Genomic DNA, 27906 nt, shown 5'->3' on the forward strand with positions numbered 1-27906 from the left:
ATTGAGCTGGTACTCAAAGTATATGCAACGAAGTCTCCCCCATTCCGTGCTGAATATTACCTGGATACTGTATTGGTATTGCTGATGAGAAAAGGAGGACATGGAGCTGACCCTAACCCTCACCGGCCCCCTTGAATCCCCCCTGACGAATCTCCGAACCCACATCCCTTCAAATTCCAGTGACATTGACATGAAAAGAGGAGTCACCCGGTATTCTCCTCCAAGATTGATACTGAGGCCAGCCCAAAACTACATGTTCCTGTCACGAACACAAACACCAGAATGCAATTGGCCGATACTCCCCAACCAGCCAGCTCATACTCACGTGAACGGCACATTGTACTGCTGGAATAGAGACCTTGACACTTCATACTGAATACACGAGCATGCCTTTAGCTGTCTCAATTTCGATAGCCAGAACTGCGTGTGCCCGCGCCTCAAAGCAGACCCCGAGGTGGCCGGGATAGGTGTACGTGATGTTGAATTTGCGCTTGTTGGCAGCTCCATATACATTTCTAATCAGCTTTCCGATGAGCTCTAGGTAATCCTCGCCTTCTTCATCACTGCTTTCCTGACCGTCATCTCCACGACATTCACCCTCCTCCTCACTCGCACCGATGGCCCCTTATCTCCTGACGGAACCTGGCCGCCTCCATCCTCCCTGGCCCACCCTCCCACTCTCAACAAGACCAATCATGTCTCAAGACAATACATCGCCCAACCATTCGTTGTCTTTCTTCACTCTCATGGAGTCAACATTCCCGTCATAGCCGCCTGCGCCACCGATCTCGTTATCTCCCTCTCCGACACCCAGCTCGTCACCGGCCTCGCCGTGCTCGTCGGTGCGCTCGCCTCCCTGTACCGCAGCGACATGATGAACCAATGTCGGTCTATCATTTCACCATCGCCTCTGACCTGGCCTGGTTCTCGTCCACCACACATCTCTCCTCGCTGCTGGTTCTCCGTTACCACCCACGAATCTCGGCCAAAAATGGCCACCGACCCACTCATATCCGGCCCTGGACGGTGCGCCTCCCGTTAACAATACGACTTGTCCTCATGGCTGTTTTCGCCGCTCTTCTCCTCTGGGCCACCACGCTGGGGGGATACCAGTACTGGTACAGCATCATGGCCTGCCCCGCCAAATGTACGCTGACACACCCCTGGGGCGGCGAGCCGGAGACGTGGGTGGCGGTGAACACGGTGCTGATTGTGTACGGCTACTCGGCGCGCATGCTGGAGCTCTCGGTTACAGCGAGGAAGTACTGGCTGGATCATCTGAGGCCTCATGTTCTTACTCGGGACAACAAATTCCCTGTGCCGAGGCTCAGGCAGGGCCTTGTCGGGATGATGGTCTCGACAGCCAGGATGCTCTTGTTTTGCTTCTGGAACGCGTTGGGGTCGGATTTGTGTGACGTGCTCGAGATGATGGTTTGGTTTGCACTGGGATGTTTTTGGATCGCCGAAGATCGAAGATGGGGGCAGGCAGAGATGGAAGGAGAGCATCAACAGGCGGAGAATCGGCTAGGGTATGGGCAGCTAATACCCATCGTCTTGTTATTACTGCCCCTAATAGCGCTTGTTGAATCCTACGCACACCACTCGGAAGCAGACAAAAAGATGAGGTTTGGGCAGTGCAGTTGTGGTGGCTGTGAATGGCACGGATGCTGAGTGATCTCAAGTACCTTAGGACGGAGGAGCAAGAGAAATTTCATATCCGTATTGGTCGTAACACATAACAAGATCTACCTCTATCCCATGACCCAAACAAAAACACAACCACCATAGGGGGTATCAAGCAACGCCGTATATCCTGTCTTGTCCATCTCAATACCAAGCTGACTTCTTTCCGGCCTCGATGCTGTCGACGATGGTGCACTTTTCCGTCTGGCACACCTTTTTCCGCTCCAGAAACTTCCATTTGGGGCCTAACGGACCGGTGATGTAGTGATACTCACCAAAGAGCCTCCACTGTCGTTCGTCACTGAGAGGATAAACATCATCACCCCAGTACCCATCAAAATGGAACCAGGACGTTGGTGCTTCTGGGTTTGACGACGCAGGCTGTAAGCTCGTTCGGTTTCGACCTGCCGGGACTGCCTTGGATTCCTCGTGATCAACCTCGTAGTCGTACCAATAGGCGTAGTTGTTCAGTGCGGGATCCCAGAGTGGACCCTTGTCGGTGATGTCCTTGAGCATCTTGAAAGGCAAGACGTATGGGTGGAGCCCAGGATTGGCGTACATGGCATGACTTCCAACAGCGGAGTAGATAACTGGACGAGCCGGCTTACTGTGGTTTTGGGACCGCTTCTCCATGGCGTGCCACGTGTATGCCTTGCCGCCGGCATGCTCGCTGAGAAACATGGCCCGTGGAATACCGTTTTGGAACCGGACCATGCAGTGCTCCCAGTCGCCAACGTGGTTGCCAAACCTGATGTTGAGAACCGTCTGCCCTAGATTGTAGCTGTAGAAAAAGAACCAAAAGGCATCCAGGATGCCGGCTCCTTTGTCGACAAGGACCAGGACGGCAGGTGCCTTGGAATACCCGCTGGCGTCGGGCTTGCCTTTCTCCGGAAAGCTACCAACCATTGGCCGCTGAGCAGGTGAAGCCCTTCGCCGCAAGCCTCTCCCCAGATTCTTGGGCGCGGCTATGCGGTGAGGTGGGTGTTGCTTGTCTGCATCCCACCAAGTCATTCCGTCATCTGCTCTGCGAGGCTGACCGTCGTGCGAGCCCCAGTCCGCTCCATTATTGCCATTCTTGTCGTTATTGTCATTGCCATCATCGTCGTCGTCATCATCGAAAGGGGTTGGAACCCCCACTTGGCTGTGTAACCAATCAGGCCTGCTCTCGACATCATCGACGCTGGTGAGAAAGACAGTCCCATTCTCCCCGTTCAACTGCCCCAGATTGTCCAGCGCCAGGTCTTTCTTCCCATTCTCGCCATCCCACGAGGACTCCACCTTCATGTGCTTGACATGCTCTGCAATATCCGATGGCCAAAAGTTCTCGCCAGAGTACAAGTGCACCAATGGGGCATTATCCAGCACAAAGTCGGGTACCGCTCCTTTCTCGACCACTTTTGCCTTCATCTCTCCGCCTCTCCTCTTCAGATCGGCCTCCATCCAGCCCTCCTCTTGGTCCCACGTGTTTTCAAATTCCTCCTCGCCTTCCCACGCCAAAGCCAGCTTTCGTAATTCATCCATGACGGCCTCGCCCATGCCGTGGGACAAGGCTGGAGCATCCCACCGTATGTGCTGAATCCCGCATAGGCCCAACCAACGACAAGCTTGGCGGTCGAGGAAGTTGGGCGAGGAATTGATCCATTTCTTGTCTCGCTCGGTCTCATTTTCGTCAGGTTGCGTGGGCTTGATAGCACGGGGAACAGCCCAAAGGACGAAAATGATGCTACCTAAGAAGGCAAAAGTGTATGAGAGGCGGCGGATGCCGTAAGCCATGTTGATGTTTCTAAGGGTGGTGAAGGACTCGAGATGGGGGAAATGTAGGAATGTGGTGTCACCGCTGCTTCATGTACGCAAGTCCGCATTGGGTTGTTAGGTAACAAATAACGTGGGATTGCTAAGCACCAAGCCGCCAAACGGAGCGGGGACGCAGGATGACAGGATGACAGGATGAAGCGCAGAGATGGGAATAAAGAGTGACAAACCGGGCCGCAGAGTGCGCGGGATGAGGGCATCAACCATACTTGGGAGGAAAGGGAAGAGGAAAGATGGAAAAGGCAAAAAAAAAGGATCAACAATGGGACAAAAAGTCAAGGCATGCAGGAATCATGTGGCCCTGGGATATCCGGGAGTTGGGGTCACAACCTAACGGGAAGCCGGGAGCCCGGCAGCGTCCACGCACGTCAGCCAAGACTTGTACTGGTACCTATGCCGTAGCGGCATCTCCACTGAAGGATGGGTACCTGATCTTCTACTGCTCGAAACTCTTAGCGCTGGACAGAAACCGGAAACCCCGCCGCCAAAACCCATTCTGGGATGACAGGCCCCACCTCCCGCCTGTTCACAGGGCAATGCCAAGGATCTGCGACCTGGATGGGCTGGGAGGACATGGCTAGGGTGCTACGTATGTCATTAATCATGTTTCTCACTCCTCCATCCCTTGAGCTCGTCCCATCTCCGAGGTGTCGGCTGGTTCTGCAACACACTCCCTGACTCGGTCCTGTGCTGTGTCCCTGCTCTCGACAGCGCCGACGTATCCCTCCGAACTAACGTTGTCCTCCTCGCCCTTGTCCTAGGCCTCCTGCGCCCTCCCGACCCTCTGACAGGTCCATATGGCCTCTGCTCCACCCCCAGCCCAGCCTGTATATTGTCCCTCCTCTTTTCTCGAAGGCTCATGTTCCTCTGCTGGTCACGATGCAGTTTCCTCCTTCTCATTTCCTCGGCTCTGTCCTCCACCATAAGTCGGTTCTGGTGCGTCTCCACTGATGTGATGGTCACTTCGTCCGTCTCGTTACGTTTGCGCTTGAGGGAGATGAGATCCTCGAGAAAGTGCGCCTGCGGCTGCCGCTGCCCGCTCTTGTCGCCGCCGACATGAACGTAGATGCCACCGTTGCGCTTGTACCGAGCTGGCAAGTCTTCCTCTTGAGAGTCAAGCCCCATAGCATCGTCCTGCTCTCCATGGCCATTCGCAGGGTTCTTGTTGCGAAGAGTGGTCTCTGTAAAGTTGATTCTGCACGCGCTGGCCGCGATCAAATCGATGTTTTGGTTCAAGTTCCTCAGGGCGGGCAGAGGAACTTGTTCGTCGCGGGGGGTGAATATCATCTCGGTGCCAATGTTTGCGCACCATGAACCGCGAAACACGTGGTTGCGGTATGATACCAAGGGCCTTTCCGAGTGTAGGTCGAGTATCTGGATCTCTTCGGCCGACACATTAGTGTTGGTCGGCAACTCCATGTAGTCTCTATCTTGTCCATTGTCGAGTTTCAACTGGGGATCGACTGGCGGCTCTGTCGGCGCTCGCGGAGGCTGCAGCCCGGAATTGTCGCGCTTGTCAGCTTCTTCCCGCTCGGGTGGTTCGTTATCATCGACATCCTTGTCATCAATGAAGGCCGCATTCGAGGCTTGGGGCTCGGCGGCATTGAACAGTGGGTTGTACCAAACTCGGTAGCCCCCGCGCGTGTTATGGATAATGTCGTCGGTTCGGCGCTCGAGAAAGTCGCGAACAGAGAGATCGAGGGTAATGTAGTAGGTCTACGGAAGCTGTCAGCGTGTGCGACTCACAGGATTTCAGTCGCCGACATGCCTCTTTCTCGGTAGCTGAGTACTCGAATTCCCACTCGTCCTCGTTCTCTACCAGCAGAGCGTGGTTAGCCTCGACATGCGACGGCATTGCGTTGCGCGCGAGATGTTGCTGCCGCTGAATGAGAGTTGAAGATGAATTACGGGGGGTTGTAGGCTTCGCGGATGGTGTGAAGTAAGGTAGCCTGCCAAAGTACGGCCTGCTGTTCAGAGTCGACACAGTGACAAGTCTGCGGTGAGTTGCTTGGTGGCTTCCGAGGTCCCGTCTGGGTAATGGGAGACTTGCAGGGGTCGCAGCTGAGCTTCCGATGGATTGATTGTCAAAAGTTAGCGGTCAGCATTGGCAGAACGCTGCGCGTCGAACCCGGCATGCCGATAGCGGGGAAACTTTGGCTTATCGCGTGGACCTAGTGGTGGGTTCACCCGCTGTGACGGGGCATTGCCCCGCCATGAAATGCCCCGCGAATATTTTGAATCACTGCCCTGAGGATCACCAGGGGTTGACTCATTGGATAGGTATTCCCGTCGTGCCCTTTCCCACTGACAACATCACCTTGAATCGTCTCGAAGCCTCCCTGGTTGCAGTCGCAAATCAAAATGCCAAAGGTTTATCTTCTCGATTATGTCGCCGGCAACGTGCGCAGTCTTGTGAACGCCATTGAAAAGTGTGGCTACGTGGTCGAGTGGATCCGGTCGCCGGAGGATGTCCCAAAAGCAGAGGTATTGTGTGCTCGCCCTGTCGGAGAGGAGGATAGGGAATACTGACATGCTGGGTATCGCACGTAGAAACTGATTCTGCCTGGTGTCGGACACTTTGGCCACTGCCTCTCGCAGCTTTCCGCCGCCGGCTTCCTCCCCGCGATCCGAGCCCACATTGATGCCGGCAAGCCGTTTATGGGCATTTGCGTCGGTCTCCAGGCACTCTTCTCCAGCTCAGCCGAAGACGCAGACTGCCCGGGTATTTGTCTCATACCAGGAAGTCTCGATCGATTCGACGACAGTGTGAAAGCTGTGCCCCATATTGGCTGGAACAATGCTTCCTGTCCCACGAATCCAACGCTTTATGGCTTGAGCCCAGATTCGAAATACTACTATGTGCACTCGTACAAATACCCCTACGTCAAGGGCGAGCTGGAAAGCCATGGTTGGGCCGTGGCAACAGGCACATATGGCACCGAAACCTTTGTCGGCGCCGTGGCTAAAGGAAACGTCCTGGCCACCCAGTTCCACCCCGAAAAGAGCGGCGTCGCCGGTCTCCGAGTGATCCGATCTTTCCTCGACGGTTCGGGAGCGAAGGCGCTGGCCGAGCATCTCCCACAAGAAAGCAACATCGCTGCCGAACTCGTTCCCAAAGATGGCCTTACGCGCCGTGTCATTGCCTGCCTCGACGTGCGCACCAACGACCAGGGTGATCTCGTTGTCACCAAAGGCGATCAGTATGATGTGCGGGAAAAGGGCTCTGATCGCAACGTCCGCAACCTCGGAAAGCCGGTTGAAATGGCCAAGAAGTACTATGAACAGGGTGCTGACGAGGTCACGTTTCTCAACATCACTTCCTTCCGTGACTGCCCCGTCGCCGACCTCCCCATGCTCGAAATCCTCCGGCGCACTTCCGAGACAGTCTTTGTTCCTCTGACGATCGGCGGTGGCATCAGGGATACCGTTGACGTCGATGGAACCAAGGTTTCGGCCCTCGAAATAGCAACCATGTACTTCAAATCTGGCGCCGACAAGGTTTCCATCGGCTCAGATGCTGTCATTGCGGCCGAGGAGTATTACAATGCTGGAAAGACGCTGTTTGGAAACACGGCCATCGAGCAGATCAGCAAAGCATACGGCAACCAGGCCGTCGTTGTTAGCATCGACCCCAAGAGGGTTTATGTGCCGAAACAAGAGGCCACACGTCACGCCACTCTCAAGACAAAGTTTCCGGGGCCAAAGGGAGAAGAGTACTGCTGGTATGCCTGCACAATCAAGGGGGGTCGGGAGACGAGAGATCTGGACGTGGTGGAGCTCACCCAAGCCGTCGAGGCAATGGGCGCGGGCGAGATTCTTCTCAACTGCATCGACAAGGACGGCACAAACAGCGGGTTTGATCTCGAGTTGATCAACCAGGTCAAGGGGGCTGTCAGGATACCTGTCATTGCTAGCAGTGGTGCGGGAAATCCTGGACACTTTGATGAGGTGTTTAGGGAGACGACAACCGACGCCGCGCTGGGTGCCGGTATGTTCCATAGAGGGGAGTATACGGTACAGCAGGTGAAGGATTATCTGGCCGGCAAAAAGTTAGTGGTGAGGAAATTCGAGGGGGAGTTTTGAGATGTGTACAGTTCTGGAGAAAAGCAGGTGAAATTCAAGGTAGATAGCAGCAAGCAATCAGCGTGTAAATGATTGAAAAAATGTATATACTGTGGCACTGGCCGCCTCAACAGCCCTCTACCTAGACGCGAAAACCGGTCACAGGACATCACCCTCCGTATTCATTTTTTAAAATGACAAAAAGAACACACATGCAATTTTTCTCCGTCGTGAGCTAAAAGGAAGTGGTATAGAACGGATGCCGCCTCAAGTTCAGAAACCCACTGAATCAGGTCCTAGCTGAGCTGATGCATCGTCTTGGCCGTAAGAAGAAAAAAACCCAAAGTCGGAAAGAGAACTCCTGGCGCCCAGCCCTTAAAGCTCCATGCCCATGAAAAGCCACTTGCTACTAATCACATCGTAACCTGAGGACCAAAAGTCCAACGTCGTCAAGGAAAAGCCAGCCCACTGCAGGCCCTTGGTCAAAGGTTTGGCGTCTTCTTCTTGGATGCATCGCTCAATGGCAATCACCATGTGTGAACAACCAAGCGGACCATCGGCCAACTCAATCAGTGCCACCAGTCTGTTTCGTGTCAGCAAGTCTGGAGCAACACAGCAAGAGGGTCAATGGGGGGTCGACATACGCCTTCTTCAAATCCCTGCTCACCACATCGCGGTCGAAAAAGACAAACAGGGTTCTGGATTCCACCCCGTCCTCCTCACCAGCAGCGACGTTCTCGGCAAGGAAGGCTCTGAACGAACACCCGCCGGCGTAGTCCCATATTTCCATCCAGGCCGGAATCCCCGCTCCAGCGCCCGGGGGTCCCATGGTGTGCGAATTCAAGGGACAGTCTTCGGGCGGAGTGAGCTGGGAAGCATATTGGTTCCGAGTATTGGAATTGTTGTTAAACACCCCCATCAGGACCGAGCCCTGCCGCGCCTCGCTTCTCTCACCCAGAAACATGGCACGCAGCGTCTCGCAAAAGAACCTCTCACATTCTTCCCTGATGCGAAGTGTTGCCCCCCCTCGTCGGCGTGCAAACTCGTGGTTGCCGATGCTAGTATCATGACCACTGCTCTGCTTGCGGCTGACATGACTCCTCGCCTTGGGAGTCAGCGCAAGCTCGTTGTTGGTCGTGATGGCCGCGAGGGGGGGGCTTGATGGTGGCGATGGCAGTCCCGTCGAAGGGACCTCAGGAATACCACTCGGCCCCTGCGAGCCCCGTAGTGCAGTAGTGAAGGCCCTTGAGGGAGGCGAGAGACGGGTCGACGAGGTAGCAGCTGGCGAGGATGTTGGCCTGACGGAGAACGTCCTCGCCGTAGTAATTATTACTACTACTGTTACTATTGTTATGTTTCATTGGCGCCATTGCTTCTAGCCACGTTGGCTGCTTGGGATAGCTCTGGGAGACGAAAGGGTGATGGAGGAGGGGTTGGTGCTGTAAAGCCGACTGGGAAAGAGGAAGGCCCAAAAAAGACGGATTAGTCGGTGTGCAAAAGCGAATGGTTGGTCCGGTGAAAGACGTCTGTCTGATGCTGGTCAAGATGGATGGATCGCGAGAATGGTTGGTTTTGGTAGGTTATGCAGTGATGTAGCTAGCAAGCTGTCGGGGTTGGGTGGTGTCAATCGCAGAGATTATCGCTGTCGAAACTGTAGGGGTATTCCAGGGTTTTTGAGGAAGAATAGAATGGGGAGATGGTTTGGGTTTTATGAACCTGGAAATCTCTGGAAGGCCAAAGCGGCCCAACGATTCGCCATTCAAACAACGAAAGGTGGGGGTGCTTGGCGCCACTTGGCAACCAAGCAGATCCCATCACGTGGTGCTCAGGGTGGGGCAGTGGCGGACTGCTCGAGAGCGGAAAACTCGCATCTCAACTCACTCAGCAGCGAGATTTAGTCATCATGCACCGTATATACAGCATAATTATCAATACAAGACCGGACTACAGGGCTATTGTTGGTTACAAAAACTACCTTTCGCATTCCGAGACGGCGAACCGGAAGACGGATCTGGGGTCAGTTAGACTAATCGGCCTGGATTGCACGATCGGCGTCTGGTAGGCGGTCAGACCCACAGGGCCGACACCTCGAACCCCTCGGGGCTCGGTCCTAGATTTGACGCTCAATACCCTGTCCTGCTTTGAGGTTCTTGGTTCTTGGTTTTTAGTTCTTGTTGTCTATGCAGATACAAACTTGCCTTTTCTTATTTCAACCATTGTGAAATGGAAATATGCACCTCGGTAGCTGTGAGTCCGCTGTACCATTCCCGTCAGTGTAGTTTGCGGCTCGCCATGGACGAGTTAGAACAGACTCAAGTCAACCAACACAGGAGCGCCACGGCTGAATCATTGGCTCATCTGTCGGCTATGCACTCTCAGAGGTCGGTATTGCATTGTGGACAGTGCAAGACACCTGTCGAACCGTGACGCTCTTTCTGCTGAATCCAACGGTTGCGCCTTCTGGACAAGAATTGGATGCGCTTCCCGAGTGGCTAAGTAGGTAGCTGAGCAAAAGCAGGTCTTCCGATCTTGACGACCTCTCTGAACCTGTCGAGTCCTTTGTTCTGTTTGCTCTCTTTTCTCTGTTTGCTCAACCTCGACTCGACTGGACAGTATAAGGTATTATTGTGATCACAGGATAGCCGGGCTATGACGATGGCAACAATGCCCAAATCAGTCATCATTGTGAGCACATTGACTCACCAAAACTCCCAGTTCATACATCTGAGCAGCCATATCTAACGTCCAGCCCAGGTTGGCGGCTCCATCGCTGGTCTCCTCCATGGCATCTATCTCAAACGTCATGGCGCCAACGTGATCATCTTGGAACAAGATCCCAACCCCAGGCGCAGTAGCCACAATGCCGGCATCTGTTTTGGTCCCTCGGTTCAGGAATTTCTTCGCTTATACAATGATACGGGTGTTCAGGCTTGCCAACCAGCTGTCGTTACCAGATTTGCATACCGTCAGAACCTGTATTGGAGAGACACCGGCATCGTCAGACACCTCACCAGCTGGGGTGTGTTGTATCGGATCTTGCGAGCCAACTTTGATGGATTGGCGTCTGACGCTGTAACCATCCCGCCTCCAGCTAGGGCCGGAGATGGCCAATGCAGCTATCTCCCTGGTCAGAGGGTGACGAGCGTGCAGAAGACATCAGATGTTGTGGTTGTTGGGTATCTGGGCGAGGATGGAAAAGAGAGATGTTCGGTGGCTGATCTGGTTATCGGGGCTGATGGCCTACATTCGACCGTCAGGGGCTTGTTGAATGCCCCTGTGGTGAAGGAGTACTCCGGATATGTCTCCTGGAGAGGAACCGTCTGCGAAGCCAAAGTGTCACCTGAAACGGCCCGGTATTTTCAAGATCGGACAGTGCTCAGTTTGCTGAAGAGGACCTACATTGTATGGTAAGTCCGCCAGTCTGTGTCGACATCAGTTTCATGCTAGAAGATCTAGGCGTTGATGTTGTTACTATATAGCTACATAATCCCGCCCGATTCCGGATCCTTTACCCCTGGCACCAGGCTGATAAACTGGGTCTGGTATTGTAACCTTTCTGAGACCCCCGAGACCAACTTTGCGGAACTTTTAACGGACACTAATGGACACCTCCACGCCAATACCGTTCCTTCCGGACTCGTACGGGCTGAGATTTGGAAGTCTCATCTGGCTCACATGCTTCCCTTGATACCAGGCCCCTTTGCAGAACTCTTTACCCAAACAGAGCAACCATTTATTACCAAGGTGAATGACGCTCTGTGTTCGAAAGCAACATTCTTCGACGGGCGGGTCTTGCTGGTGGGCGATGCACTGGCTACCTTCCGGCCTCACTTTGCCCTTGCAACAGAGCAAGCCGCCAGACATTGTTTAGGTCTTGCAAGAGTGTGGAAGGGGGAGATCACATTGCAGCTGTGGGAAAGGGAGGCTGTTGATCATGCTACAAAAATCTGGTTAGGAAGCCGAGTGATGGGGGCAGGGCTCTTGCGGGGATGGGTTGAGTTTTTGTTACTGGCTTGGAAGTACGTGGCTTTTTTTGCAAGATCAAAACTAGGCTGGAATAGAGTTTGAAGGTTGATCACCTTGTCTCTCGACAGATATCATGGTAGGTATTACTGCAAACATCAACCTCGAGGTGGAGGGGCTCTTCCACACGTGCAGATGTCACCGGCACTTGGAGCAGGGATGACCCCGCATGGCCACCTGGTTCTCCCACAACTGCTATCGATAAGCCACTGGAAGGCGGGGGATCTGTGTCAGGTGGCTCCGTTTGGGTACCAAGAATGTGCACGAGGGAGATGACTCGTCCAGGGCATAGAAATGGGATGAATGGCAAACAAGGTGGTGATTTTAAAAAGACGCTGCTATTCTTTGCTCATTCTTTACAGTCTTGTAAGACAAACTACCGAACTGCCGTCTTATTGTTCGTAGTGTAACGTACGCTAAATGTGGTGATATTTTTGACCACTATCACCATATCACCTAGTATCATCGGACTTTGCTCCCGTGCTGTTCTCTCTTACAATTCTCGACCCTTCAAACTTCTCTACATTTGTGGTTCACACAAATTCGAAACAAATCACCATGTTTGGGGAGCTCATCGCTCTCAACCGATCATCCCCTTCACCGCCCCAACCAAACTCTTCCAACCCCAAGTTCCCACGCTACCTTCTGCCTTCCTTGGCCTTTACCCTCCGTCGACGAAAACCTTCCTCTCCCACAGAGTATCTAACATTGTCAGACAATCGTTCATCCAAGCCAAAGAATAGGCTTGGTCGGACTTCTCCCTCCCTCATTCGCTGCCTGTCTTGCCGCTCCCATCTTGCTTTTCACTCTCAGATCGTTTCCAAAGGCTTCCATGGACGCCACGGCAAAGCTGTTCTCGTTGCCCCCACCTGCCCCTCCTTTCACGATGGTAGGAGCCCAGAACAGAGCTTCTCTTCCCCCAATCTGGGTTTGAACAACATCCGGCTGGGACCCACGGAAAAAAGGCAACTGGCCACTGGTCCTCACGAAGTTGCCGATATCTTTTGCGCCATATGCGAAACAAAGCTGGGATGGAAGTACGTCAAGGCGGATGAACCGTCTCAAAAGTACAAGGTTGGAAAGTTCATACTGGAGGTTGTGCGAGTGGTTGTGGAACAGGGACTAGAGTTCGAACCGCTGGAAAGAGTCAGTAGTGGAGATAGGTCCGGGACCGAGTGTGTGGCAGGTGTCCTATTTGACTCGGACGATGAGGATGAGTGTGAGGAGCTGTTCAACGGCGTGTGGAACGCCGAGGATGTTGCGGCAAGGCGAAGGGCGGATGTAGGGCTGGAAAGAGGACACGAGTGAACGTGAAGTTCTCTTGGCCAGATGAGCTGCTTAATGGCCTACAGGTAGACCCAAGGGCGCGGCACTTTTCTTCTTCTTCGGGATGATACCCTTTCTACATATATTGGATCAGACACAAGCAGATAGCAACAGCAATACTCAGATTGATGGCGCATCCGGGGGATATAGAGGAAAACTAAGTCAGAGAATAGAATGATATTGCCAGAGATTTTATTGAAAAGTTGAATCACACACCAAGAACCTAGTTTTGAGGCTCCTCGGCAACATAGTGCAGGTATGCGCCCAGAAGCTTGATGCCCTCAATATAGTTCCGCTTGTCGAGTTTCTCGTTGATGGAATGGGCACCATCCGTCGAGCTACCCATTGGCAAAAGAAGCACATTCTTGCCAGTAGCCTGCTCAAAAGTGAGCGTCACCGGAATAGAGCCGCCCTCGCGAGTGAAATCGGGCGGAACGCCCCACACCCGCTCGGTAGCTTTGGCAGCAGCCGAAAAGTTCCAGTGCTTGGGGCTGGCCACCCACCAGTTGCCGCAGTGCTGGGGATACACCTTCATTGTGTTCTTAGAACCAAGCTTCTTGAAGACATCCTCGACGTACTTGGCCACACACTCGTTGGTCTTCTCGATCTCCATGTTGGGCACCGTGCGGATGGAGAACTTGCCAATGACCTTGGCGGGAATGACCGTCTTGGCACCAGGAGCAGAGAAGGCGCCCTCGACACCGTGGATAGAGAGCGAAGGGTTGCGCCAGCGGGCCATGAGCGTCTTCTTCTTGTCATCGAAGATGGTCGTCTTGCTACCCAGAGACTCGTAGAGGGTCTCCATGGTGAACGAGATGCCATCGTAGAGACCATCCTCCTCGGCAGTAAGGGGGGCAACTTGCTCAGCAATGCCAGGAATCTGAATCTTGCCATCCGTGTCCACGAGCGAGCCCAGGATACGCACCAAGTCGGTCATGGGCTCCTGGGCTGTGCCACCAAAGACACCGCTGTGAAGATCAGCGCCGGGTCCGGAGACTTCGACACTGTAGTAGTTGCACCCACGAAGGCCGTATGTGAGGCAAGGGCGCTCGGTTCCGAGCCAGTAGTTGTCACTGATGCAGACGGCGTCGGCATCGGCAAAGTACTTCTTGGCCTCGGCGTTGATCAGATCGTCCAAACCGTCGGAACCATACTCCTCCATACCCTCGAAGCACATAAGAAGGTTGACGGGGAACTCGATGCCGGCGGCCTTGTGGGCCTCGATAGCGTTCAGCCAGCCAAGCACAGGGCCCTTGTCGTCCGTTGAGCCACGCCCCAGCATGCGGCCATCCTCCTTGACAGTCAACTCAAAGGGCTCCGTCTCCCAGCCATCCTCCTTCTCGGCCGGCTGGACGTCATAATGGCCATAGACCAAAATGGTGCGCTTGTTCTTGTCATTTCCGTAGCGGGCGAGGACGACGGGGGGAAGGTCGAGGTCCGTTCCGTGCTGCTTGCCCAGAGGACGAAGCTCGGCCTGGGCACCAAGCTTGTTCAGCTCATCGGCGAGCCAGTGGCCCATGCGGACGACATCGGGACGACGGGCGGCTTCGGACGAGATGGAAGGAATGGCAATGGCCTGACGGAGACGCTCGATGAAGGCATCGGACATGTCGTCGACCTGCTTGAAGTAGCCATCGAGTTGGGGTGCCATTTTTCTTGCTTGGAGGTTGCGGATAGCTTCGGTTAGATACGGTCGGGAGCTCTGCAGCTGAGATCTGGCAGAGGTGGTGTTGGGGAGAAATGGGCGGGTGGTAAAGCTGCGGGAGGTGGGAGAGGTGATGGAAGGTCGAAATGGCCTCGCCAGCAAACGATAACGAGGGGCGCTTGAGGAGAGCAAGCTGACTGATAGAGAGAGGGGAGAGAGGGGTGTGCGGGGCATGGCGGATGAGCAGAAGATGTTGAACCGCTCTAGTTTGGGCCGGCACCGTCAGCTTCCATCAAGCTTCGAAAAGCCCCGCACCCCACAACAATCCAATCCCTTGCGCTAAACTGTTTGTGGAAGTTAACAAATCTGCTTGATCCTCGCCCCGGGCTCACACGACTTGGAGGCATTTATTTGTGCAGCAAAACCTTGCAAGACACATCCAAATATCTCGATGTCATCGTAAGGTTTGAGGTGATGCATACGATAGGTTACCCCAAGGTTTATGGGCGGTATCCCATCACTTGGTGACCATCTCAGGCACCAAAGCTCAGGTTCCACCCCAAAGTTGAACGATGATTTGAGGAGTCGCAGCACAGAAAACACGGGAATTCGGTTTCTGACTCCCCATGTTGCCGGTGGCAGAAACACCTTGCCTTACCTACGCAATAAAGATGTCGAATATCATTTTAGCTTCGAGAAGACAAAAAGGTTGTCACATCATGTGTAGAAGGACTTAGGCCGCAAGTTCAATGATACCTGTCCATCCTACTTGCGTGAAAAGCTGCCAAACAGTTCGGCTTATCGCTTGAAATTTTGCTTTATATGAGCCGCGAGAGAATTATCTTTATGCTTTGAGGCATTCAAGCAAACAGCTGGCAATTACGTTTCTGTCCACCTTCAGTGCAGATGGAAGTTGGCATGTGGTGGTCCACTTGAAGTTCAAATGGGGCCGTTACCCCTTTTCCATAACCCCTATCATTGCCATAGCAACGTGTATTGTGTCGCCAAACCGCGTTTGGCCAACCTTTGTCGTTGAATGCATTAACTGGAAATCCCCTGGTCACAGAGCATGAAACAAATATTTGCAACATCGTCAATTCATCCCGTTCCTTTTGCGAGACGATGGTTGGCCGATCCACCGCCCCAGAAACCGAGCTACTTTGTACTATGTAAAAGAAACAAGAAGAGAAATAGCAAACAAGTAAACACACTCCTCCTTATATACAAAAAGCTTTGGGAGTGCCAGTTATCACTGGTTTGTCTAGAATTTCCCGACTCACCCATCTGTGTATCATCCCTCATCCCTCATCCAAGTCTCTCCCGGGTAAGTCTCCTCCAGTCCCGATCTTAAAACAGACCGCCAATCTTGTTATCCAGAAGTGGAAACGATTTAAGCAACGCCGTTGTAGGCGAGCTTGTTGATGGTGCCGCTGGGAACGCTGGTGATGACGTTGTTGGTGGCAATGCTGGCAATGTAGGAACAGAGAGCAGCAGGAGTGCGGCGGCCCTGGAGGGTTAGAAGGTAGGCGCCGAGACCGGCAATGTGGGGGCTGGCCATGCTGGTACCGGAGATGGAGCGGGTAGCGGAGGTACCACCAATCCAGGTGCTCAGAATGTTGGTGCCAGGGGCAAAGATATCGACGACGGCACCATAGTTGGAGAAGGTGGAGCGGGCATCGTTGCTAGCGGTGGCACCGACAGTGCAGACAGAGGCCTCGGAAGCGGGGGAGTAGTTGGCAGCGTTGGCGTTGTCGTTGCCAGCGGCGACAGCAAGGAAGACACCGGCGTTGACGAGGTTCCTGGCAGCAGTGTTGATGGAGGCAGAGTAGCCACCGCCAAGGGACATGTTGGCAACAGTGCCGTTGGGGCAGTTGCGGCTGGGGAAGTTGGTCTGGACATAGTTGATACCAGCAACGACACCGGAACTGAAAGAGAGGGTCAGTAATGCACAGATACTTGGCCAAGCAAGGCTGTACTTACGTGGAGCCGGAGCCGGAGGCGTTGAGGACCTTGACAGCAATCAAGGTGGTCTTCTTGGCGACACCATAGAGGCGACCGCCAACGGTGCCAGCGACGTGGGTGCCGTGGCCGTTTCCGTCGGTGTTGGAGCTGTCGACGTGGTTGCTGCCCCAGATGGCACGACCTTGGAAGTCCTGATGAGGAGCGTAAGCTTGGTTGCTTTACAACTCTCGGCGAAGATTCGTGCAGCAAAAGAAAAGATACATACCGAGTGGGCGGTGTAGATACCAGTGTCGATAATGTACGAGCAAGTACCGGCACCGGCGCTATCGTCGTAGCGGTAGGTGGTGCCACCAGGAGTGCGGCTGGAGATGCGAGCAAGACCCCAGGGAGCACCAGTTTGAGAGACGACGGCGTTGATGGTGAACTCGGCCTCCTCCTCGACGTACTCAACCTGCGCGAGCGGTTAGTTCTGATCTGCTGGTCAGGATTATCTTAATGAGTTCTTACCTCGGGGAGGTAGCGGATGGCCTCGAGGGAAGCATCGTCAAGAGCACCAGCGAAGCCCTTGAACTTGCCACCCTTGTAGATCTGGTCGGCCTTGTGCTTGCCGAGGACCTTGTTCACGACGGCATCGGAGGCACCATCCTTGAGCTTGACAATGTACTTGCCGGGAACGACCTTGCCAGCGCGGGCCGAGATGATCGGTGCGCGCTTGTCAAGGGGACCGGAAGTAGCCGGGGCAGCGAGAGCCGCGGGCAGGAGAGCCAGGAGAGCAGCAGCCGAGAAGAGCATTTTGTCAGAGTTGGACCGGGTAGGACTGGAGAGGTGAGATGATGATGTTGAGGATGAGGGTGAGAAGAAAAGAAGACCATCATGAAGGGGAGGATGTGGTCATATTTATGGTTATTGGGGCCCATTAGATCCAGGAAAACGCCATCTTTGCCATGTTGACGGGAGACAGACGACCTTCCGGTTTCGTTTACCAGCACGTCGTGCTGGGTAGGTAGGCCAAGGGTCAACGTGGGGAGCCAGGGAGGCGCTCAAGGTTCGCATACACAGAACTGCTGGGTGGTTGACATCGCGGCGGAGAATGAACGACAGCAGTGGGAGGCAGCAGTGAGAGTGGCCACACCATCCAGCAGCGAGTAGCTCGCGGCTGTGAACAGAGCTCTTAGCAGGGGGAAGGATGAGGGACAAATAATACACCTTCCCACTTTGGTTTGCTCAGCCGTCCATGGCTACGCCCAACTACGCCCCGCAAAAGAGAGCGGGTGCTCCCGTGGTGTAAGGAACCAGGTAGCTTGAATCTACCTGTCTATTCGGGGGCAAGCCGGTAGCTTGCCCATCGGCGCCAAGTGTGGTTAAGCCCTCAGACGTCGACTACCTTACGGATCGGGTTTAACTCACCAAAGTGCCGATCTTGCTGTATGTAACTGGGGACAAAAGGTGCCGGTGCCCAACGTCTCGACGAGGAGTCCCTGCAAGTGAGCCTGGGCGTCTATGTAACCGGCTTCGAGAAGCGCTGGGCGCAACGGTGGCAGCTTAACACAACCACTGATATGATGCGAGGGGATAGCATGGTACCAGGACTGGACTCAAGACTTGCCGGCCATCTTCTTGACCAACCCTATCGATATTAACTAAGACAACTTCGACATGGCACGAGCACAGTCGTTTCGGAAGATTGTCTTGGTAGCTCACATGTTCCTCGATATCTCCAGATAGGCCGTTGCACTGCATTCACCACAGAGCATGTGGTAGGACTGTGGCGATCACCTTATCTCTCGATGCCACTGTGGGATGGTTGAGGACGTCTCTAGACCTTCTAGAAGTTGTTCACAGTGGACAGGCCTGGCTGGTGGCGTTCGTTAGTTTGAATTCAGGTCTGACTTCAAGGCTGATTCACAGCTGGTCTCCCCACGCTTGAACCTTTGGACGAGATACCGGGCTAATCGTGGTGATTGTGCCAACAGATTCGATGACAAACTGAAGGGATCCCAAATCTCCAGAGACGATTCTGGAGGTTTGGGGGAGTTGGTCATGCAGACCATATCTCGATGTAACCTTGTCAAGGGTGTCCGCTATGGCGCGATCGCATTGGTCCATTAACCTGCAACAGACCAAGCTTGACGAGTCCTGATCCGTGCAGGCGAGCGGCAAGGAAGCCGACGTCCTCGGGAGTGGCGGCGATGAAAGTGGGGTGTCTGGGGAAAGGTGAAGGGGACTTGCCAGAGACTGCCATCTACCGATAGGTCCGTGTTCGCGTGCGCGATGACCGATGTTTTGTCGCACGAGCTGGGCAGGTGGTATTGAAGAACTGAGGTCATTGCTGACTAGTCAACTCTCAAAGCATTGTTTTTGGTCAGTTGAGGACCCTCTGGGGCTCCGAGGTAGTTTTGCTTAGCTATCGAGGGTTGCTTGGTGTCTTGACCGTCCCAATCGCTAGGTTCTGTCATCCCAAGTCCCGACTCTCGGGTGTTTTGGGTAAATTGACTCTTCTTTGTTGCGACGCCGACTTGTTGGCCGAGACCAAGTCGGGCACTTGAATTTGCTTTTTACCTCTTGGGTGTTCCTGCAGCTGCCAGCGGCAGAGTGCAAGAAGCAACGAGAATCAACCCCCCACGGGACCATATGCAGCCACATATCCACGATATCTCATCAGACAGACAGCGAAGATGAAGTGAGGTGGTTGGAGGGTTGGAGGGGTAAGGGGCAGAGGACGAGGAGGGGGAGAGTGTGGGGTGGTGGATAACTTGGCGGCCGGTGAACATGTGCTAACCCACTCTCACTCCGCTAGCAATCGCCCATGACACCATAGCAGCCGACATGGATCATTGCCGGCCCTTATCGTGCTCGCCTTCCATATCGGGTAATTGCCAAGTTCCGTCCACCTGTGCCCTGTTCTCAGTTAGTCTGTCGTCCGAATGTAACTGGCCTCGCTGGCTTACAATTTCCGAGACAGGATGAGGGGATGCCATCAAGGTGTCTCGAGTGACTGTTGGCTAGCAGTGATCTGCATTTGCGCCTTCCAGCAGCTCTTGTTTAACTTCCGCATTCAGGACCGCTAGCCGATGTTGTGATACCTCCGACCTTACACTACACGCATTACGGACATAACAGGTAAGACTGCGGGATTACCATAGGTACCCAGTATGTCGATGGGGTGGCTTTCGATAGTTGACCAGCCGCAGACTGGGGCAACGTGCAGGTTACACACACCATTGGTCTCGACTCAAGCCACTTCCCCTGAATGTCATCCTACAGCATCTCCCCACGACCTAGAACCCTCTACATCAGCTTCCTATTGCAGCTGCCGATAGAATCATCTTCAGGAGCTATCGATCGAATTACCTACCTTGTAGGTTCTATTTTTGAAGTGCTTGGTGGGGACATGGATATCGCTGATCACCTTGAAGATGTTGATTAAAGGGTATTGGTAGGTAGGTACCTTGCAGGTTGCCGCCGACCACCATTTGATATCACCTGTAGGTAGCTATATATGTCTTTGGAAACCCTTTCGTCATAAAGTCTATCAACCCAAGACACGATATACCTCAACTCCTGCATGCCTCTCCCCGCCAGTATACCACAGTGGCATTGGCTCCCTCCCCACCATGGGACAAAGTCTTTGCGGCTGCTCATATCGGTAAGGCTGGCTGCATGTTCCCATTATAGGCCCCGTTCTGCCAAGTATGATGGCATAACACGCAGTGTATCTGTGTCGGTTGCGGGGCCCAAACCTCAATGTAGAAGCTAGCAATGTGATGAGAGGATAACGAGGGGTGATTCCATCGTCCAGACCTTGATGACTCCCCGCGGCACCTCAGGGATCGATGATAGGACTGTTGTAGTCACCAAAGGTGGGGGTACTACAATGCATAGCTTGGTATTGAGCAATCATGTCCATTGCCTCTTGCTGGTCTTTGACCTGCCAAACTTGAATCGCAAAGCCTGGGTACGTGGAGTATGCCCGATGCACGAAAAACGCGCAAAATGCCCAGGTATGTGTTAAGCTAGGTTTCGGTACAATGATTAATCAGACTGAGACACAAGGGCCTTGACCAAGGATTGACAGTGTCAAATAGCAGTCAGACTACTGCGCCAAACCATGAAGATAAAATGAGCAATGCATGCCGCCATTGCTTTGACCGATGGTGTATATAGGTACCTTACCCTATGGAGTGGCACTCCACTAGTCTCTTCACGGACAGAATCGATATTCGTCTTCCCATGAGCCGGAGCATTGGTCATGCAGTAGTCATTTTCCCAACTCCTAACTACATGGACGGGAAGAATTCCACTTCCACTTAAAGAATGAAAATATGCAGAAAATAAAAATCGAGAAGGGCATACCTTGAGAGATTTACTGGCCAACTGATGATTCATTGTCTCGGCGGGTGCTCTTGAACCGTTCACTCCAGCCAGCTACTCATTTGGAGCCAATAGCCGCAGCGGATCCAAGACACCTACACAACCAGGTCTTCTAGATCAATTGTCATCTTTGCCCTTAAAGCTACGCTTTCATTGCATCTTCCAACTTCGGTAGCATGAGCTTTTGTTTCTGAGTCTATTCACTTTCTTTCCGATAGATGAGCTCAGATCTCCTAACCCTAGTCAACAACTGGCGGCAGGAAGGAGGATGTTTGCGTTACCTAGTTATGCCTAGGAGAAGACATTCGAGAAAAGACTTGGTAATATCGTATTAAGGTGAGTCGCCTATTTCTGTTTCCATTACAGCGATGATGGCTATCGTGCTATTGGAAGAAACAGAAATGCAAGGGAACTTTTGACCCGCTTAGCATACATGCATAGTGTTCGCCTACCTACCTTACTTACTATCACCAATCCAATGATGGCGGCTTCTATTTTACATAGGTGCCTATTTCTACAAAGGGTATCGTGGGGATTACCTATGTCACTAGGCGTGTTTAGGCCTTTCGAAGACCTTTCTCTATTAGTAATCTGCCCTAGTTACCTAGATTTGGTGAGTACTTGACGGGAACCGTCACAATGGATAGGTACCTTCCCAACCTAGAACACCGTAGATGTCTTTCTTGGTTTGAATTACGGTTTCAATTTTAAACTCTGCAGCGCATATAGTTCAACATTAATATGTGCTGAGTTCTCGAACCCAGACGGTTGATTTGGGGCATGAAATTATAACTGCCTATAGCTAGACTCAAACAGCATCTGATCCACCAACTGGTTCCACCAAGCTTACTAAATCCCTCCTTCTACCTTCACTTACGTGTTATTATAAATCAAGCCTTGCCTTTGTGTGCTTTTTAACGTGTCTTAGTGTCAGGTTTCTAGATCCACAAATTGCTTGAAGCATCATACGAACGAAGACGTTCTTATTCGACGGGATAAACCAGTTCGTACGCTCGTGAGGAGCTTGGAACCGGCAAAACCCACCCTTATAAACCCAAGGACTTATTGGATATAAAACAATATACTAAAATTGTCAGCTCGGGTGTTAAGTTGAGCAGAGCACCTGTCTTCTTGTGCAGGAGAGGATACCGCCATGTCTTTAACTGCCTTCTTTTGTCTAGATACGAGAAGTTGCAAAAAAGTTCCACGTACCTAGCTACCCCAGAGAAAATCAGATTCATCGTCCAGAACGACTTAACCTACCATCACGTAGGTAAGGCTATTCATACCTCATCTTTTTGATGGCTAGGTGCATGGTTAGTAGATAAGATAAGGATTTTCATATTGGTTCGAGAACCTTGCCGCCCTGAATCTGACAGCTTGGCACCATCACATTGCAGCCAACAGGAAATGTCTCCGCCAATCGTAGGGCGCAGAACTCTGACCGTCGTGCATTTTCAAATCTGTTCCAATCAGGCGGGACAGTGGCGGTTGCACCCTGTCTACGGGTTTTTCCTTGCCGCTCATTTTTGCACCACGAATCACCACACCCTCGCGCGAAGAAAGCGTGCCCAGAGTACCTAGCAGCTACGTCGATACCTAGCACTATCATGGAAAGTGCTCGCGGTTCGTAGCAAGAATATAATTGTCTTGTGTTGCAAGTATCTGTCATGGTTATCGAGGGCATATGTGCGTACATCCTGTACCTAGGTAGGTATGATAGATGCTCATCAACCCCAGTCGCCTCTTGTGTGGCACAGAGAACTGGATTGGGCACCAACCATTTTGCAGTGCCAGCACGTGGGGTTTCCTTGGCCATGTCTGTCAGCCCCCAGTTGAGATATTCCCCGCAGTTCCACAAGTTAACCGTAACCGCGTGAGACTGTCCGCAAGCAACCTTCTTGAAGCCCACAGTTCTCGGTTATCCCCAGGTGTTTGGATGTCAATATTTACGGCATGACCTCGCGTCAGGGACAAACACCTAAGGGAACAATGTTGCGTCAGGAATTTGAAACGGAATCACGGCAACATGATCTGCGGAGAACCACACCGACTCCTGCAAAAGCCGGCTCTCGAGAGCTGACATCCGGAGCAGGCATTCCCCCGGAAGAAGGGTCTGACGCTATTTTTGAGACGTCATCTCGACACGAATGGCCCTCAAATCGTACCCTGCAACATCAATATGATGAGCTTGCCACACCCAGTTCCACAATTGCCGAGTTTGGAGATAAAGCTGCCAGATTCATCGTTCCCTCAGCCACTGTTCTAGTCGATCATGTTCACCGATCCTGGAACGATTCGCGGGATGGATCCCGTTCTGCCAGTATCAGCAAATCGCGCTCCAGGAGCTCTTCAAACCGTCGCCCCCATGAGCGAAGACGTGGGCGCGGTGAGAGACGGGAAGGTAGCCGAGATAGAAGCATTGCATCTGTTTTGTCCCTCGCTGAAGAAGAACAATCGCAAACCAGCACGCAGAAGCAGCATCGTCATGCTAGGAGTCAGGTGCCAAAGAGTACGTCAGTGGAAGCAATGCGCACCGACGAGAAAGTCGACCGGTTTCTCAAATCTATGCGGCCGCACCAGTCCCCAAGCCCTCCTCAGGCTTCTCAACTTGGAAAACCACCAGAATTCGAAAAGCCGAGCGGGATCGACAGCCTCAGTGATCTAACAGCTGAGAACAAGAGTCTTTATCAGCGCGTTGCAGCACTTCAGCTCACTGAAAGGGAGCTGTTGGCGGAAAACCAAAACCTGATACGACAGGTGGCCACTTTGAATCATCAGCTTGCTGCGGCAGTGGAAGAGCTAGAGGCATCAAAGCAACAACAGGGAATTCACAATCAACACTGGCACAGATTGTTCGCAGAGAAGGAGGATCAGTATCAAAGTCGGATCCATGAATTAGGCACTCAACTTGTCGAGCTTTCGAGCACCCACCCAAACCCCAAAAAGTCCAGACCGTTGGCTTCAAATGATGAGATAGCAACTTGGTTCACTGATCAAGACGCTGCATGGAGAGCGTGGGCTAGGGTATATGGGCACCGGGATCCCAGTAGATTGGTGGACGGGCTACATCCAGCACAGTTACAAGAGATATGTGCGGATGTTAGGGGTTTTGTGCAGCTTACGAATCTGGAAAGGCTGCCGGTTGCCATCTTGCATGGAGGAAAAGAAGCTGCCCATACGCTTTTGCAGGCCATGTTGGCCAATTTCTTTTGTGACGAAGTTTTGGAAAGCCCTTATTGGGTATTCACGGCAACGTCTTTGGGTACCTTGGAGAGCCCTAGTGCCAGCTTACCTCCACATGCTCTGGGCTCTGTGAGCGAAGGTTTGAAGGTGAACATGGATGCATTTGGCAGCGGAGGCAACAACGTTGCCGGTGTTCGGGAAAGTGTTAGGGGCTCTGGCTATGGCTCCGGCTACCAGATGCCCAAGAGCCCAAAGTATCCACCGCCGTTGATTATGTCCATGACACATTCCTTGGGGGCAGGATGTGCATCCATGCTAGGGTTGCCCCTGAAGGGTGACATGGAGAGGCTGCAATTCATGCTGGAAGATTGTACGTTGACTGCTTCATCTACCTACCTTACCCGCCATTCCCTGCTGACCTCAGGACCTACACAGCCCAAGATCCTTCGCCCTACTCTCAACAAGTGCATTGGCGAGCTCATATGATGCGGTTATTTGCGACAGGGGGCATGGCTTTGAGCCCTTCTTCCTCATCTTCGACATGCTCAGCATCCTGGTCCCGACAAGCGCTCATTGATTCACGACTGAATTACGCTCGAAAGCTCCGTGACAGATTCTTGGGAGGTGCAGCTCGCTTTTTGCTCCATGACCAGGATGCTTTGGGAATTGAACGGCTTGAAAGGGTATTGACTGAAATGATTGATGACGCATTACGATTCTCATGCAAACTCTGGAGTCGGCCTGGAGGAATTCGTTTGAAGAGGTGGAAAGATCTACCCGAGTTCAAAAACGGGTATAAAAACGGCATGAAATCCGTCAAGATCTGCCAGGCTCAGGATAAGAGCTATACTGTGCTGAGGCAAACAATGGCCGACCCCGAGAAAGACGAGGAGAAGGAGGACGAGAACGAAGGGAGACCAGTCATCATGGTTGTCCAGCCAGCTGTAGAGGCCGTTATTGACACCGGTCATAGCGAAGCACCGTCTCTGGTCTGGCTCAAGGCAAGGGTGATGGTTGCTGCACCAGTTGAGGAGCCCGTCCCTGGCAGCGGTGCTAGTGACGCAGGGTTTGCACCCTCGCCGGTAACTGCGAGAGGCGAAGCATTCTTTCCACCAAGCAGATCTGCCGGAGAAGCCGACAGACCCTCACATGCGTTCAAGAGTAGCAAGTCAAGCGAGATTTTGTCTGCTATTTCATATGTTGGACATTCGGTCGGGGAGAAGAAGGTGTAACTTCAGGAGGCGGATGAAGAGTTTAGAGGATCTAGGTAGGTACGTAGGTAGATATAAATAACCCCAGAGAAACTTCTGTCCCAAATATTAACACCAACCCATCAAATCAAGTAGTACCTGCCTACTATAACCTTTTGCTTAGAAGTTTATGTCTCACCTTTTCCATTATTCTCTGATGAAGGAACCCGGCTTCCGCCCCCCTGAACCCCTGAACCACCCCTGAGCCCCTGAGCCCTGCCAAGGCACGGCCCTGAGCTATAGGCTCCTAACTTTAAGCAAGTTGCAATTCTGTGCTTAGTTGAAGACTGAAGGAGGGCAGGACTTTCTGTTAATTTTAAATAGAGCCTGGGATGGTGTGCTGATCGATGAACGATGAATGGAATGGTAGAACCTGACGATATATCTAGATATTTGACACACTGCACCCAGATATAAGAACTGTTACCCAGGCTCTGAGACTAACAGGCCATCCTGCATGCACTCCGTCATCAAGTTTTGTCCCTCTCTGCATGTAAGGCACTCCAAAATCAACTAATCCAGCTGGTCGTTTTTAGACATTTCCGCGCTGGGGGTACTGCTATCGCCAGTTTGATATATCGTACGCCTTATCGAGAGCCCCTGATTGGCACCCGATAACATGAATACAACCCGGAGATACAAAACTCGAATCCTCAAGATAAGGGCATGCGGCTTGTCGGAGGGCGGAGCAGCTGCCAGTGTCATTTCCCTGCCACGCACAGAAACAAATGCCTTCACCATTTTCCCGGACTGATCCTCATGCCTTCCTAGAGCCCCGCGGAGATGACATCTGCGCCTCAAGTACCGACAGCTTTCACCATCAAGCAACGTTCCGGACCCAAACCAGATGTTTTATACCAGATCAACAAGCCCCTGGCATATCTTTATCTTTGCCAAGCCCACCTGTCGTCCTCGACCAATGGCCATTCCCACCTCAGCCCCTAGCACTGAAACAGATAAGCTACCCTGGTCTGCGACCAAACTTGGCTGGGCTTGCCCAGGAAAAGAATAGATAAGGCTGACCTTGTTCCGCCACGATCTCGGCGTGGGGTCACGAGCGCACAGTTCACGGCAGCGAAAAATGGCGGAGATGTTTCTTTTCTCTCTATCTGGCGTGGACTTCCCGGAGATCTTTGAAGCAGGGAGACATATCGAAGGCTGCTCGTTCCAAGAAATAAATGACTGGATTCAACCTCTCCAAAGATATCATGACTCTTTGGGTCATTCGGGCACACCTCACACTCGACCTCAGCTCCGTTAGCGAAGCCTTTTCATCACCTTGAGTACAAACACAGCCGCGACTGCAACAACATATCAATCTAATCAGGGACCACTTCGATATCAAAAACACCGCCATCATGGGTTTGAAGGCCTCTTCCTTATGGGAACGCCCAGTGCTTAATTCGGTCAACAAAAAGGCCCGCAGCGTGCCTATTTTGAACCCAGTCGACCCGCATGGCCGTGTATTTTTCTTTTCGTGGATGGGTTTCATGCTTTCGTTCTGGGCGTGGTACACATTCCCACCTCTTGTTTGTTCCCCATCGTCTCTTTTCTTCATGCACAAGTGATATTAACCAAGAGAGCACAGTTAACTGTCACAATCAGACAAGACCTTAACCTCACCAAGGAACAAGTCGCCAACTCCAATATTGTTTCTCTTGTCGCCACTCTTGCTGTGCGATTCATTGCTGGTCCACTATGCGACCAGATTGGCTCCCGGAGGGTGTTCAGCTTGATTTTGTTAGCAGGAAGTGTGCCGATTGGCTTGGCACCGTTGATCAAGGACGCAACTGGTCTTTACATCATCCGTTTCTTCATTGGAATCCTCGGCGGGTCGTTTGTACCTTGCCAGGTGTGGTGCACGGGATGGTTTGACAAGAATGTGGTGGGAACAGCCAATGCCCTGAGCGGAGGTTGGGGAAATGCTGGAGGTGGAATCACATACTTCATCATGCCTGCTGTGTATGACTCTTTGAAGTATCGATGGGGGCACAGCTTTGGGCAGGCTTGGAGGATCACCTTTGTGGTGCCGCTCGTTTGTCTGATCATCTGTGGACTGGGGTTGCTGTTTTTGTGCGATGATACGCCAATGGGGAAGTGGTATGTTGATCTCTTCTCCGCTCGTGAATTCGTTTCTGGAAGGCGTTTGGTCTGACAGTTTGCATAGGGACGATAGACATCAGCATGTTCAAGAGAACCTCAAACAACACGGCGTGCAAGGAGAGATTGTGGCCGTTCCAGGTACCATCACTGGCCAGCCCCCAATTCTCTCAGCTACCCCATCAACCGACGAGGAAAAAGGTGAGAAGCTATCTTCTTCTGAGAAGAACAGCATTTCAGCCTTTGACCACGAAGCCTCACTGTCAAAAGCCGAAGCCATCGAAACTGCGCAAGGTGAAACCATCGCCAAACCCACTGTCAAGGAAGCAGTCTCTGTGTGTTTTAGTCTCCACGGCCTCTTCCACGTCGCGACGTACGCATGCAGCTTCGGTGGAGAGCTTGCCATCAACTCAATTCTCGCATCATACTACCTGAAGAACTTTCCCTCGCTAGGTCAAACCAATGCGTCAAACCTCGCGGCAATCT

The 27906-nt window shown here is 52.7% G+C and overlaps 11 protein-coding genes across 11 annotated transcripts; 6 read left to right on the top strand and 5 right to left on the bottom strand.

Moving 5' to 3' along the window:
- Positions 1-100: 100 nt before the first annotated feature.
- Positions 101-1671, top strand: QC762_213665 (uncharacterized protein; the record flags this gene model as incomplete). Its single annotated transcript, XM_062888254.1, has 4 exons — positions 101-339; positions 397-469; positions 542-838; positions 868-1671. 4 exons carry the CDS (start codon positions 101-103, stop codon positions 1669-1671), a joined length of 1413 nt encoding a protein of 470 aa, XP_062746530.1.
- A 156-nt stretch (positions 1672-1827) lies between these two features.
- On the bottom strand, positions 1828-3456 carry VPS62 (Vacuolar protein sorting-associated protein 62; the record flags this gene model as incomplete). Its single annotated transcript, XM_062888253.1, has 1 exon — positions 1828-3456. One exon carries the CDS (start codon positions 3454-3456, stop codon positions 1828-1830), a length of 1629 nt encoding a protein of 542 aa, XP_062746531.1.
- Positions 3457-4092: 636 nt separating this feature from the next.
- Positions 4093-5350, bottom strand: QC762_213650 (uncharacterized protein; the record flags this gene model as incomplete). The annotated part of the gene is made up of 2 exons (XM_062888252.1): positions 4093-5211; positions 5264-5350. 2 exons carry the CDS (start codon positions 5348-5350, stop codon positions 4093-4095), a joined length of 1206 nt encoding a protein of 401 aa, XP_062746532.1.
- Positions 5351-5741: 391 nt separating this feature from the next.
- Positions 5742-7619, top strand: HIS7 (Histidine biosynthesis bifunctional protein hisB). Its single transcript, XM_062888251.1, has 2 exons — positions 5742-5979; positions 6046-7619. Exons 1-2 carry the CDS (start codon positions 5857-5859, stop codon positions 7576-7578), a joined length of 1656 nt encoding a protein of 551 aa, XP_062746533.1. The 5' UTR covers positions 5742-5856; the 3' UTR covers positions 7579-7619.
- Positions 7620-7717: 98 nt separating this feature from the next.
- QC762_213630 (uncharacterized protein) lies at positions 7718-9704 on the bottom strand. The gene is made up of 2 exons (XM_062888250.1): positions 8202-9704; positions 7718-8140 (listed from the first exon to the last, which is right to left on the bottom strand). The coding sequence occupies exons 1-2, from the start codon at positions 8519-8521 to the stop codon at positions 7933-7935; spliced, it is 528 nt and encodes a 175-aa protein (XP_062746534.1). The 5' UTR covers positions 8522-9704; the 3' UTR covers positions 7718-7932.
- On the top strand, positions 9497-11654 carry QC762_213620 (uncharacterized protein). The gene is made up of 3 exons (XM_062888249.1): positions 9497-10242; positions 10312-10964; positions 11014-11654. The coding sequence occupies exons 1-3, from the start codon at positions 10207-10209 to the stop codon at positions 11018-11020; spliced, it is 696 nt and encodes a 231-aa protein (XP_062746535.1). The 5' UTR covers positions 9497-10206; the 3' UTR covers positions 11021-11654.
- A 484-nt stretch (positions 11655-12138) lies between these two features.
- Positions 12139-12888, top strand: QC762_213610 (uncharacterized protein; the record flags this gene model as incomplete). The annotated part of the gene is made up of 1 exon (XM_062888248.1): positions 12139-12888. The coding sequence occupies one exon, from the start codon at positions 12139-12141 to the stop codon at positions 12886-12888; it is 750 nt and encodes a 249-aa protein (XP_062746536.1).
- Positions 12889-13129: 241 nt separating this feature from the next.
- Positions 13130-14785, bottom strand: DUG1 (Cys-Gly metallodipeptidase; the record flags this gene model as incomplete). The annotated part of the gene is made up of 1 exon (XM_062888247.1): positions 13130-14785. One exon carries the CDS (start codon positions 14783-14785, stop codon positions 13130-13132), a length of 1656 nt encoding a protein of 551 aa, XP_062746537.1.
- Positions 14786-15528: 743 nt separating this feature from the next.
- QC762_213590 (uncharacterized protein) lies at positions 15529-18489 on the bottom strand. The gene is made up of 4 exons (XM_062888246.1): positions 17021-18489; positions 16779-16964; positions 16532-16704; positions 15529-16476 (listed from the first exon to the last, which is right to left on the bottom strand). The coding sequence occupies exons 1-4, from the start codon at positions 17303-17305 to the stop codon at positions 15942-15944; spliced, it is 1179 nt and encodes a 392-aa protein (XP_062746538.1). The 5' UTR covers positions 17306-18489; the 3' UTR covers positions 15529-15941.
- A 4238-nt stretch (positions 18490-22727) lies between these two features.
- On the top strand, positions 22728-25447 carry QC762_213580 (uncharacterized protein). The gene is made up of 2 exons (XM_062888245.1): positions 22728-24440; positions 24506-25447. Exons 1-2 carry the CDS (start codon positions 22841-22843, stop codon positions 25300-25302), a joined length of 2397 nt encoding a protein of 798 aa, XP_062746539.1. The 5' UTR covers positions 22728-22840; the 3' UTR covers positions 25303-25447.
- Positions 25448-26678: 1231 nt separating this feature from the next.
- Positions 26679-27884, top strand: QC762_213570 (uncharacterized protein; the record flags this gene model as incomplete). Its single annotated transcript, XM_062888244.1, has 3 exons — positions 26679-26849; positions 26909-27420; positions 27488-27884. Coding segments are annotated over 3 exons (1080 nt in total), but the record flags the coding sequence as incomplete, so codon positions are not given.
- Between the last annotated feature and the right edge of the window lie 22 nt (positions 27885-27906).

The sequence above is a fragment of the Podospora pseudocomata genome (assembly GCF_035222375.1).
Source record: "Podospora pseudocomata strain CBS 415.72m chromosome 2 map unlocalized CBS415.72m_2.2, whole genome shotgun sequence".
Taxonomy (NCBI): Eukaryota; Fungi; Ascomycota; class Sordariomycetes; order Sordariales; family Podosporaceae; genus Podospora; species Podospora pseudocomata.